The sequence below is a fragment of the Musca vetustissima genome, unplaced genomic scaffold, assembly GCF_032173495.1.
Source record: "Musca vetustissima isolate MV318-11 ecotype Yass unplaced genomic scaffold, APGP_CSIRO_Mvet_v1 utg2142, whole genome shotgun sequence".
Lineage (NCBI taxonomy): Eukaryota > Metazoa > Arthropoda > Insecta > Diptera > Muscidae > Musca > Musca vetustissima.
Genome location: NW_026883898.1, coordinates 41,541 through 54,366, shown reverse-complemented (window position 1 = coordinate 54,366; position 12,826 = coordinate 41,541). Strand labels below are relative to the sequence as shown.

Below are 12,826 nucleotides of genomic sequence, written 5' to 3'. Positions count from 1 at the left end.
GTTCATTGACATAGAGACAACGGCATGGTGAGGGTAAAATACTGGTTTCTTTTCTATTTGTTTATGAATAATTTAGTTTAATTGGTTTTTATGTAATTGTTTTCTTATATGTTTATTGCCTCGATTTTTGTTTTTATTGTTGTTGGGGTCAATTTGTTATTTGCCTCAAGGATAAATAATGGGGTTATCTTTTGACTTTGACTTCCATTGTGAACTTGAGATATATTTATGGGGTTATCATGATTGGGATAATCGTTCTTAATCCTACGCAAATAAGTTTTCGACGAAACTTGATTTTGAAATAATAGAAAATATTTATTTTTAAATTAATCAATTTCATCAGATTAAAAGGTCGTGTTAAAAAAATATAATACGATTTGTCTGGTTTGTAGGCAAAAATAGTCATGCGTTATTTAGTTGGGGTACTTCATGTCGTATGATTGATGACGTAGCTTATACGCACAGTGATTCAGAGATTAAATTCAAATAATTCTGAGTTCATTATTAACAAATATTATATTAGAAGAGAATTTAGAACAATAAATGTGGAAATAAAATAAGTATGGCGTGGATTTTTTCCAATTTGGTTCGAGTGTGGATTTCTAAAATAATATATTTCTATTATTAACCGTATATCAAAAATTTCATGAACGTATAAATGTGAATAAATCAGGGACGTACGCAGGGGTCGGCCCGGGGGGGCCCGGGCCCCCCCCGTAATGAAATTTTTTCACAGTAAATTTATGTTTGCAACAGCGATTTTTTTCATTTTGTACTACCGGGTTCAACCGGTTCAAATAATTCTGCGTTCATTGGAAACAAAAATTATTATTAGACGGATATTAAGTATGGCGTGGAATTTTATAATTATTTTTGTTCTTCAATTTTTCTCCGGTTCTGGATTTTTAATCATTTCAGTTTTTAATTTTTCTAGAAATTCCTTAACATGAATTTTTAAATAACATTTGTAAGGAATATTAGAGTGAAAGAAGTATATACGTCATCAATGAGGCGGACATTGAAAATACGTAGATTTCTTCCGTGCCATTGGGACTATGCCTAATAATAACAGCCAAGATGGTTAAAAATCGTTTAAGAAAACCCTAAAAATGTCGAAAAGATGGGCTCCATTTGATTTGGATTTTTATTTATATTTATTAAGGCCCATTTTTGAATATTTATTGAGGTCCTTGCCCAGAATTTTTAAAACGATTTCAAGTCTATTCCGACCTATAGAAACATTAAAAAACATTATTTTTTAGATCTTTAGAAAATTTACATTAGTCTTAAGAATCTTGAAAAGGTCTATGCTATCGATGTGCTAGAAGTCTTAAAATATTAAGATTAAGAAATAAAAAAATAATTTTATAGCATTTCTGTTGGGCGCCATTTTGCCTAATTTAATAACTCCTTGGCCTATCTTTTTTTAATACTCTTTTTTTGGCAAGATTCTATTATTGGACCTCTACCTTTTCGATGTAGTTTTTGTACTATGATATGCTTCGAAAAAGGTCTAAGACCTTGCCAAACTCTGTGGATTTTTTTAAAAAATATATATTTTTAATCTTTCCATAGATGTGGATTTTTAAAGAATAATTTTTAAGGTTGTCCAAAGGGGCGAAGTTTTTAAAGAATATTTTTACCAGACCTTCCATAGACGTGGTTTTTGTAAAAAATATTTTTTATGGTCCATAATAAGCGTGGATTGTTTAGAGGATAATTTTTTTAAGGCTTTCCATAGGCGTGGATGTTTTAAAAAAATATATTTTAGGGCGTGGATTTTTTAGAGGATCCTTTTTTAAGCCTATCCATAGGCGTGAATGTTTTATGAAATATTTTGTAAGGCGTGTATTTTTTAAAGAATATCTTAAAGGTGTTGATTTTTAAAGAATGTGGTTTAAGGACCCAAACAAGAAGTTAATTTTTTAAAGAAGGGCCGTGGATTTTAACGGATTATTTTTAAGGCCATAAATACTATTTTTAAAGCCTTTCATTGGCATGGATTTATAAAAATAATATTTTTCAAAGGACCAGCATAAGGCGTGTATTTTTTAAACAATATTTTTTTAAGTTTTATTTTTATGCCTTTTTAGGGCGTAGGATCATTCATGTAAATGTTTTTTATTAATTTATCTTTCGAGATCGAGACAAATCTGCTCTGAAAAGGAATGTTCTGGTGTGATGCCAAATGTCCGAACCTTGACACGGTTGAATTTAATTCGTAGAGGCAATTTCGCAACAATAGTCGACATAAATACAACTTATCAAGTAAAGACATTTGTAAGCAACATTGCCCAATATGCCTGATGAGCCTCTTAACCAACGGCGAAACGCGTCGCATAGTGGTGGGAATGTAGTATCTCTCTGGCTTTCCTTTTCATTGCAACTCCGATCATGTGGCTCATCACGAAAGAGAAATTAATAAAAAAATATTTTTATTTTTAATTTTTATGTAATGAATATTTGTTAAGGGATTTTTTAGGTGTGGATTTGTTAAAGAATATTTTTTCAAGTCCTTCCATAGGTGTGAATTTTTTAGGATCATCATAAGACCTAGATTTTTTAAAATTATTTTTTTAGGACCATCATAAGGAGTGGATTTTGAAATAAGTGTGTGGATTTTGTAATTAGTGTGCACACATTAATATAAATTTCGATAGTTACCTACTTCTGCAATCATATGTACGAATTTCCCAAACTTCCCACATAACTTAATCTTATATTCAAAATTCTGGATTCTATTCGTTTACCAAAATCCAATTTGTTTCAAATTTAGTACCATTTAGTATTTAGTATAATTTAAATTGTACCAAATTTAGTACACATTAGTACGAATTTCCAAAACTTTCCACAAATCCCAATCCTACATCCAAACTATCATCAAATTTCAAGATTCCAACTCTATCCGTTTACCCAAATGCAAATTTGTTACCATTTAGTACAAGTTAGTACGAATTTCTTCATAGCCCAATCTTACACTCCAACAGTGATTCTAGCATCAATTTTCAGGATCACAGCTCCATCAGTTCACCCAAAATTCAAATTGTACAAAATTTAGTACAATTTAGCAGCCATAAGTATGCATTTTCAAAACTACATCCATACCTCAAGCTTGCACTCAAACAGTAACTGTATTTCAAATTTCTGTATTCCAGCTCTATCGGTTCAACCAAAACCGCATTTGGTACAAATTTCCATAACTTTAAACATGAGTTCACTCAAAATTTAAATTGTACCAAATGTGAACTAATCACATTAGTAGGAATTTCCAAAACTTCCTAATTAGCTCAATTATACCCCAAACAGTGATCCTAACTCCAAATGTCAAAATTCCAGCTCTATCGGTTCACTCATATCCAAATTGCAGCCATTTTAGAACGATTTAGTACTTTTCGTACACATATGTACAAAATTTCCGAAACTACGTTCATATTCCAATCCCTTCGTCTCCATTTGTACCTCCAATTTAAAATTGTACCAAATATAGTACCATATAGTACTTTTCGTATACATGAGTGCACGTTTTCAAAACTATCTCCTTTTATCGACCTTACTTTTTATAACCTTAATTTGCATTCCAAACATAATTTGCAAACGGGCTCTATCCATTCACTTGCTACGTAATTGTACAAAATTTAGTACATTTTAGTACTTTTCGATTACTTTAGTTTGAATGTCAAAAAAAACCCTTTGCTATATCTATTCTACACTTCATCAGTGACCTCATTTCCAAATTAAGATTTCTAGCTCTACCGGTTCGTACCGTTCTAGTACGAATTTCCAAAAACTCAGCCTTATCTCTCACCTTTTTACCAAGAGTAACCCTCACCCAAAATTTCAAAATTCTAGTTTCAGCCGTTTCGTCTGGCCGTTGCAGAATCATTAAGTCAGTCAATCACTTTACTCTTTTATTAGTATAGATAAATATAGAGTTCTTATTTGTCTGCAGGATGGTACCCCCAAAATTGCGTTATATGGAAGATTGTGGTCGTTATTTACCGAATTGCCTTTAATTATACCCTACACAACTATGTTGTCAGGTTATTATAGCTTTGTGCAGCCCCAAAAGTTTGTAACGTCGCGAAATATTGGTCCGAGACCCACCTTTAAGTATACCAATCGTCATATCTCGACTAGCTGAGTCGATCTAGAAATGTGTGTCCGTCCGTCCGTTTGTCCATTATAATTTGTAAACACGATACAGGCCACAGTTATGGACCAATCTTCACGAAATTTTGCATGTAGGGTGGGTTCTGGCCAATGAAGACCCCTATTGTTTTTGGGAAAGATCGGTTAATGGATCAAATACTAAATTTTTGTCGGTTTTTCTGGTCGCTCCAGAGACCGCAATAATGACCCGAACATCGTGAAATTTTGCATGGAGAAGGGGATCGGGCCAAAGAATTAGCATGTATGTTTTGATAAGGATCGTCAATATTTAGCGGGTCAAATGGACCCTGATTTTTGTGTGAAAAATTACAAAATGTGTATTCTATAGCGTATAGATTTACACCTGAAGGACATAGACCCGAAAAGTTGTTGGTATATCCAAGGGCAGTGGTTGACATCTAAATTGATACCAATTATATGGTCGTATGTACTCAGATGTGGGAGTTACTCTTAAATATTTAAAGGTGCTTATGTATTCAGATATTATTTAGTAACCCTTTATCACACTAAAGGGCGGAAATACTATTTGAATATTAATTTATATAAAAAGATTAGCTCAGATTTCTCTCTACTTCATGATCTGGGTTACTTTGGGAAATTAAATTCAGAATCTAGGAATAATAAATTCACATTTTTCCAAATTCATTTAAAATTAATCTAAAGAGCCCTACATTTCTAAAACACCTTGTTAAAAAATATTCAAATTCATAGTCAGCTAATAGAAAAAAACAGTCAAAAATATGTAGGTAGATGATGATGACGAAGCTGATGATGGTGGGCCTTCATACAAATGATATCATATTTTATTTGGTGTATAGAACAGATTTCAAATTTAAAACCAGTTTTAAGAAAAGCAACAACAAAAATTATTCAAATTCTTTTTTTGTATATAAGCAATGAAATCCCACACATCCTTCCAGACACTTGTCTCCATAACCAATTCATAGCCCAAGTTATGTTTTATGGCAGGGAGGGGGGAGATAACTAACAAAACTACTTGTTTTTTTTTTTTGTAATTCAGGGACATGCATTTTTGATGTTGTTCTTGTTGTTGTAAACCACCCTCTCAAAGTAGTAGCACAGAATGTAGTAACCCCCAGTGGCCAGTTGTGGTCTTGTAATTACATACTTACGTTTTTTTAATGGCGTCGAAGTAAGTGTCCGGCAAATGTGTGTTTTGTTTTAAATATCCTTGCTCGGCTTCTGACTTGGTTTACTTGTTTCCTTCTTTTTTGCCTTTTCGTATCCACAAAATTGAATATGAAATAGGGTTCTTTTAAAACCGAACGAAAGAATGCACTTTTTTCTTATTTCCTTTCGTTTATTGTTTTCCCGTAAGTCCTTGTCTGGAGACGAGAGATCTTAAGAATCGCACACAGTCATACACTCACAATGCCAAGGAGTTAAAGGACACCTTTAGTCACGTTTTGCTATTCACTATTTGTCACTGCAATTGTTGTTGATATTGCTCGGGCTAGAGTGGGGCCTTGTATTGCAGGGGCATTTTTTTCTTCTTCTTACAGTCCTCTTAGTTGTCCTTTGTTTCGAAACAAAGGATTTTTAGAATTGCATTTGAATTACTTTTTCCACTTGCGAGGGGGATTTTCCGTTTGAGGTCGGATTTTTGTTGTTGTTACTTTATATTTATTTTTTTAAGTTATGGCAAAAAATGAGTAGCAAGGATATGATAGAATTATTGTCGTTATAATTTTTTTTTTTTGAAATTTCAAGTCGTTACAAAAAATCAGTTCTAAGCAAACAAAGAATTTTCAAATGGATGGTCGGTTTAAATCGCTTTTTTCCGATCAACTTTCAACGCGCATTCGTTTCTATTATTTTAGGAATCAGAATTTGTTTTCAATTTTTGTCGACGTATTTATTTTATTTTCGTTATTTATTTATTTATTTAATTTTTTTATTTTGATATTGAAATAATTTCGTATTGAACCGAAGTTATAATTATTATGATTATTTTATTATTTATTTTCGTTTTATTTATGCGTTGTTGTTGTTGCGTTTTTTCCGTTTCTTTGCCAGAAATAGAACCGTTCGTTAGCGCTGTTAAATATAAACTGTTTCGTATTTTCTGCAACTGTTTACGATTTTTGTTTGGTTTCCCCCACAGCGCCTAACTAACAGTTGTTGTGAAGCTTAAGCTTTCGTATGTAAAGCTTTAACATTTTTGTGGAGGTGTTAACATATACCGCTAGTGGAGCTTGTGTTAAATAACAGAGAGTGGGAGCCATGTTAAGGCGTTCTTACAGGGACAAAAATACTTAGGCTTTAAAGACAGTGGTTGAAAAAGTAAAAAAAATTGAATCAAAAAATTAAAAACAAATTATTTTAGAAAATAGTTTAGGAAATTTGTTTAAAAATACAATGAAGTGAAAATAATTAAAAAAATGTTTAAAAATTATATATATTTTTAGCCAAAAATAATGCTAACAAGTGAAAAAGCGTTAGGTTCGGCCGGGCCTAACTTTGGATACCCTCCACCATAGATATACTGACAGGTACTTGAAATGAAAATATGGGGAAAATACAAAAAGTGGACCTATATCGACATGTCTAAAAACGGATTATGTAAACCATAATACAAATTTCAGAAATTTTTAATTGATAATTCAAATTCGAAGATGGGGAATATCGGTCCACTCCTTCTGAAACCTCCACACAGGGACTAGGTCTAAATGCGGCTATAGTTCATTATCGAACTTTACGTTCTAATTTTTTATCCCGCTATCCTCCGCAGGTGAAATGATTACACCAGAGTCTTAGAACCAAACTCAAAACGCGGAACAAATCAGATAACTATTTTAATATAAAAAGGGGGGCGAATATTAATAATTTTTGGTAGATAGATTTGTTACCATATACGACTACAAAATACCAAATTGCAGCAAATTCGGTTGAAAAACGCGATCAAGAACCCCAAAATACCGAAAATTGGGGGTACCCTTATATGGGGGCTATCCGAAAAAATGGACCTATATTCCTAATTTTTTGTGGAGAGATTTGGTATCTATTAAGAACTCAAAATACTAAATTACAGCCAATTCGGTGGAAAAATACGACCAAAACCCTCAAAATACTGAAAATTAGGAGGTACTGTTATATGGGGGCTACCATAAAAAGTGGACCTATACCTAAACATTTAGACATTTAGTACCCAATAAGAACCCAATGTACCAAATTTCAGCGAATTCGGCTAAAAACGCGCTCAAGAACCTAAAAGTACCGAAATTTGGCGGGTACCCTTATATGGGAGCTATGTCCAAACGTGGACCGATATATCCCATCTTTGAACTTGACCTGCCTGCAGACAAAAGACAACCCTATGCAAAATTTCAGCACCCTATCTCAATTTCTTCATAAGATAGCGTGATTACAACAGACTGACGGACGGACAGGGCTAGATCGTCTTGGAATTTCACCCTGATCAAGAATATATATACTTTATAGGGTCGGAAATGATTATTTCGATGAGTTACAAACGGAAAAACAAAATTAATATTCCCTCCATACTATGGTGGAGGGTATAAAAAGGGGGTTATATGGGGACTACCCCAAAAGGGGGGTGAATACTGATAATTTTTTGTAGGGAAATTTGTTACCATATACGACTACAAAATACCAAATTTCAGCGAATTCGGTTGAAAAACGCGCTCAAGAGCCCCAAAATACCGACATTTGGGGGGTACCCTTATATGGGGGCTACTAGAAAAAATGGACCTATATTTATAATTTTTAGTGGAGAGATTTGATACCCTATAAGAACTCAAAGTACTAAATTATAGCCAATTCGGTTGAAAACTACAATCAAAACCCCCAAAATACTGAAAATTAAAGGGTACCGTTTGGTAGCCCCCATATACCAGAAAAAATGGACCTATATGTATATTTTTTTGTGGAGAAATTGGGCACCCAATAGGTACTAAATATACCAAATTTCAGCGAATTGGGTTGAAAAACGCGCTCAAGAACCCCAAAATACCGAAAATTGGGGGGTACCCTTATATGGGAGCTATGCCTAAACGGACAGACGGACATGCTTAGTCTTAGAATTTTACGCTGATCAAGAATATATATACTTTATAGGGTCGGAAATGATTATTTCGATGAGTTACAAACGGAAAAACAAAATTAATATACCCTCCATACTATGGTGGAGGGTATAAAAATGTTTTGAAGTGGTAGACACAACCGTTTTTTAAGCAGAAGGCTTCATTGAAACAATTCTAGTTTAGTGCACGGTTGGGAATCATTTGAAATGTTTACCATAAGTCATGGAGGTCCTGATTATAACGATGAAAATGTATTCTTGTGGAAATCCGTATTTCCTGATTTATGGTCTTCCAAAGTTCCGCTGGGTACCTTGTATATTCTCATGATATTTAAAATGAACTAAGGCAATATGGGTATCAATTTAAATCGTTTGAAGTTTTGTTTATAAAAATTTAATTTTAACTTTTCGGAGAAGTGTATAAATTCTTATTGGTATTTAAAAATCGGCGGGGACCGTTTATAAGTGCTTAAATATAATATAGATTTCAATTAAATGCGCCTGAAATGCATGTTGGAAAAATAATATAATTATCTTATCAAAAGAGTCAATAAATCCTAAGAATTTCTCCTACGTAAAGATGACAACCCCAGCTTCACGACATAATATCCTTTGAATTAAAAGTATTTGTGGGTGACCGGAAAATACAAGGGTCCCATTGGAACTTTGGAGGCCAATATATCCGGAAATACGGGTTTCCACAAGAACAAATTACACCGTCGTAATCAGTGCAACAATTACTATATATGGTAACGATCCGCGAAATGACTAGTAGAATGATCCATTGAAGACTTCTTAAACAAGTAAAAAAGTGTCAATCGGTGATGCTGACAGATATATACCTTCAGGCTATGGTTTTGCAGAATAACACACAGGTTTTATTTCTCGTTTTATATAAGGTATATGTTCTTATCTAAGATGTTTCGGATTTAATGTTGATCAAATTCATTTGAAATTAAATTTACATGTTTACATCATATAGACCCTTTTTGGAGAGGGCAGACGAATCCCAACTTCGGACTTAATCTAGGTTTGATAAAGATAATAGGTTGTGCAAAATATGGTTCAAATCGGCCATTTCATTCGCCTCATATTGGATTCATAAATATGAAAAATTTAGACAATTTGTGTGGGAGGCACCAGAAGGAGTGGACCAATGGATCCCATTTTCCGACTTGATCTAGACTTGGTAAAGATAATAGGTCGTGCAAATTTTGGTTCAAATCGGACATTCCATTCGCCTCATATTGGATAAATAAATATTGAAAATTTCGATCATTTGTGGGAGATTTACTAGAAGGAGTGGACCAATGGGTCCCATCTTCAAACTTAATCTGGGCTTGATAAATATAATAGGTTGTGCAAAACTTGGTTCAAATCGGACATTCCATTCGCCTGATAATGGATTCAATAATATTAAAAATGTTGACCCTTTGTGGGGGAGGTACCAGTGGACCGATGAGTCCCATCTTCAAATTTGTGTAAAATTTGGTTCAAATCGGACATTCCATTCGCCAATATTAAAAAGTTTAACCCATTTTGGGGAGGTACCAGAAGGAATGGACCAATGGGTTCCATCTTCAAACTTGATCTGGGTTTGGTAATAGAATTAGGTTGTGCAACGTTTCGTTCAAAACGGACATACCATTAGATTGTTTTTGGTATAATAAATATTGAAAATTTTGACCCTCTATGGGAGAGGTACCAGAAAGAGTGGAACAATGGATCCCATCTTCAAACTTGATCTAGGCTTGGTGAAGATAATAGGTTGTACATGGTTTCGTTAAAATCGGATAGTCTGTTTGCATGTTATTATAAAATTAATTCTTAGCACAATTTTGTGGGGGAGGTACCAGAAGGAGTAGACCGATATTCCCCATCTTCGAACTTAAACTAAGTATGGAAGAAATATTAGGATGTGCAAAGTTAGGATGAAATCGATTTTTCCCTTCGAGGGTTATCGTGCGCACCAGCCAGACAGACACACGGACATGTGTAAATCGACTCCAAATTTTCTGAAACGGATTTGGTCAAAAGAAACATGGGGTCTAAAACCAATATTTCGATGAGGCACATTTTCTATTATCAATCTAGGTCAAAGTTTGAATATAGCCCTCATATAAAAGTACCGCCTTATTTTCGGTATTTTGAAGGTTTTAACAATAATAGCGATGTGCTATTAGGGTAGAACGGGCGTGAAACATAGTGAAATTCTGGGAAGAAACCAAAAATACCGAATTTTTTAATTCGTAAATCTCGTAAATAGATCGAACTCCGTAAAAAAGAAAAACAGTCCAATGCCATTATTGACCCTCCTCCATGCTTCGCAGCACCCTTCCATTACTGTGGCTTGAATTGTATTTTTTCCTGTGTGAGTCTTTAATATGAAACTTTATTTCATCCGAGAACATAATATTTCTCAACTGAGTCGGATTCCAATTGATATGAGCTTTTGCGAAAGCCAATATGGCTTTCCAATTCTTTTCAGGAAATTAATGGCCTTCTTGATCTTTTCCATAGTTGTAGTTCTCAACAAATAATTTGCATAGCATCTAGCGTGAATTTTGAAGTTTCTGTGTCCGCAAGAGCTTATAACGCCAAGAAATTTTTTACTGTATAGATCGTCATAACTCGACTAAATAAGTCGACCAAGTTCATCCGCCTTTCCATTGTAATTTGTAGTGCAGACTGCGGCCTGGACCAATTTTTGTGGTTTCGTCTGTATTGGTTATTGAAAAATAGTTTTTAAAAACTCCACGCCTGTATTGGTCTTTGAATTTTTTAATCCACGTCACGCCAGTATTGGTCTTTGAATTTGTTTAATCCACGTCACGCCAGTATTGGTCTTTTCTTGAAAATCCACGCCTATTTTGTTGGTTTATAAAAATCCATTCCTATTCCCAGCTTTAAATAATATTCTTCCATGTATCCATGTATTTTTTTTATTTTTCAAAAAAATTGGCAATAATTTCACATTTAAACCCCACTATTAGTACGAATCCAATCGCGAACATAAGAAACTCTCGAATAAATACCAGGATAATCGGGACGAGCACAACCATAACCCCATGAAACGACACCAACCAAAACGCCATCCTTGGTAATCAATGGACCACCTGAATCACCCTGGCAGGCGTCCTTACCACCTTCGGTGTAACCAGCACAGATCATACGTTCGGTAACACCACCAAATTTCTTATATTTGGCAGAACACTCCTCCTGATTGAAAATTGGAACTTCTGTTTGACGCAACCAATCATTTGATTCCATCGCATTTTGTGTATTACCCCAACCGGTAACCAAACAGTTCTCACCATCCTTGGCATCTTCTTTGGTTTCGGGTAACTTAATGGGTTGTTTTGTATCATCGAATTCAATTTCACGTGACAACTTCAGCAGGGAATAATCATAATCTACATTGGAGTAGTTGAATTTTTTATGTTGGACAATTTCAGCAACATCAATGTATTCGCCACCCTTGGCTGATTCTGAGGAGCCCAAACGTACCTTTAGACGATTGGCGGTTTTGCCACTGGAAAATAAATTTCAGAATTATTTTTTTTTTCAATTTTGTAATGATTTAAATATTTTAATCCAAAACTTACTAAGTACAGTGGGCCGCAGTTAGGATCCATTGCTTGGAGATAATGGAACCACCACAGATGTGATCGGAAGTCTGCAGGGATATTTGATGTGGAGCATCGGTAATATTGATTTTATGTCCTCCCACAATGCGTCCATCCAAACGTGGTGCTCCTTCGGCATCCTGCTCCTCCAAAAATCTGCCATGGACGCTCATCAAGCACAAGGCTGCTACCGTAATTATAACAAACTTCATATTTGGAAAAAAATTCTTCACTTCTTCTCTCCCTGAATTGTTACTTGAAACTGATACCTTTATTCCAATTTGGAGAGGATTTTATACAAAAAAACATCATCAAATAAATGTGGGTCTTACGAAATTTTAGAGGCTTTATCTTCGACGTGTGGTGTTCAACATAAAATTTAACGAAGTTTTCTTCACACCTTTCACACACATCCGATTATCACCCGCATAAAATCAGCCAGGCATGGCATTGCAGTTACCGCCCTTCATTAAACGTGACACAACCCCAAACGGCCTATAGAAGACCATGGGAAACTACCTGCATATTCCAAAATAGGGGGTTTTTAAGAGAATTTTTTTTTCATTCAAAGCAGCTGTAAAATTAAATTTTTAGAGAATATTTTTTCACAGACCATCCACAAGGCGTGGATTTTTTAAAGAATATTTTTTCAAAGACCATCCACAAGGCGTGGATTTTTTAAAGAATATTTTTTCAAAGACCACCCACAAGGCGTGGATTTTTTAAAGAATATTTTTTTAAATACCATCCACAAGGCGTGGATTTTTTAAAGAATTTTTTTTTTTAAATACCATCCACTAGGCGTGGATTTTTTAAAGAATATTTTTTCAAAGACCATCCACAAGGCGTGTATTTTTTAAAGAATATTTTTTCAAAGACCATCCACAAGGCGTGGATTTTTTAAAGAATATTTTTTCAGAGACCATCCACAAGGCGTGGATTTTTTAAAGAATATTTTTTCAAAGAC

At 34.3% G+C, this 12,826-nt stretch overlaps 1 protein-coding gene across 1 annotated transcript; it reads right to left on the bottom strand.

Moving 5' to 3' along the window:
- Nucleotides 1-11,205: 11,205 nt before the first annotated feature.
- On the bottom strand, nucleotides 11,206-12,071 carry LOC133330890 (trypsin-1-like). Its single transcript, XM_061539292.1, has 2 exons — nucleotides 11,839-12,071; nucleotides 11,206-11,765 (listed from the first exon to the last, which is right to left on the bottom strand). The coding sequence occupies exons 1-2, from the start codon at nucleotides 12,069-12,071 to the stop codon at nucleotides 11,210-11,212; spliced, it is 789 nt and encodes a 262-aa protein (XP_061395276.1). The 3' UTR covers nucleotides 11,206-11,209.
- Nucleotides 12,072-12,826: the final 755 nt, after the last annotated feature.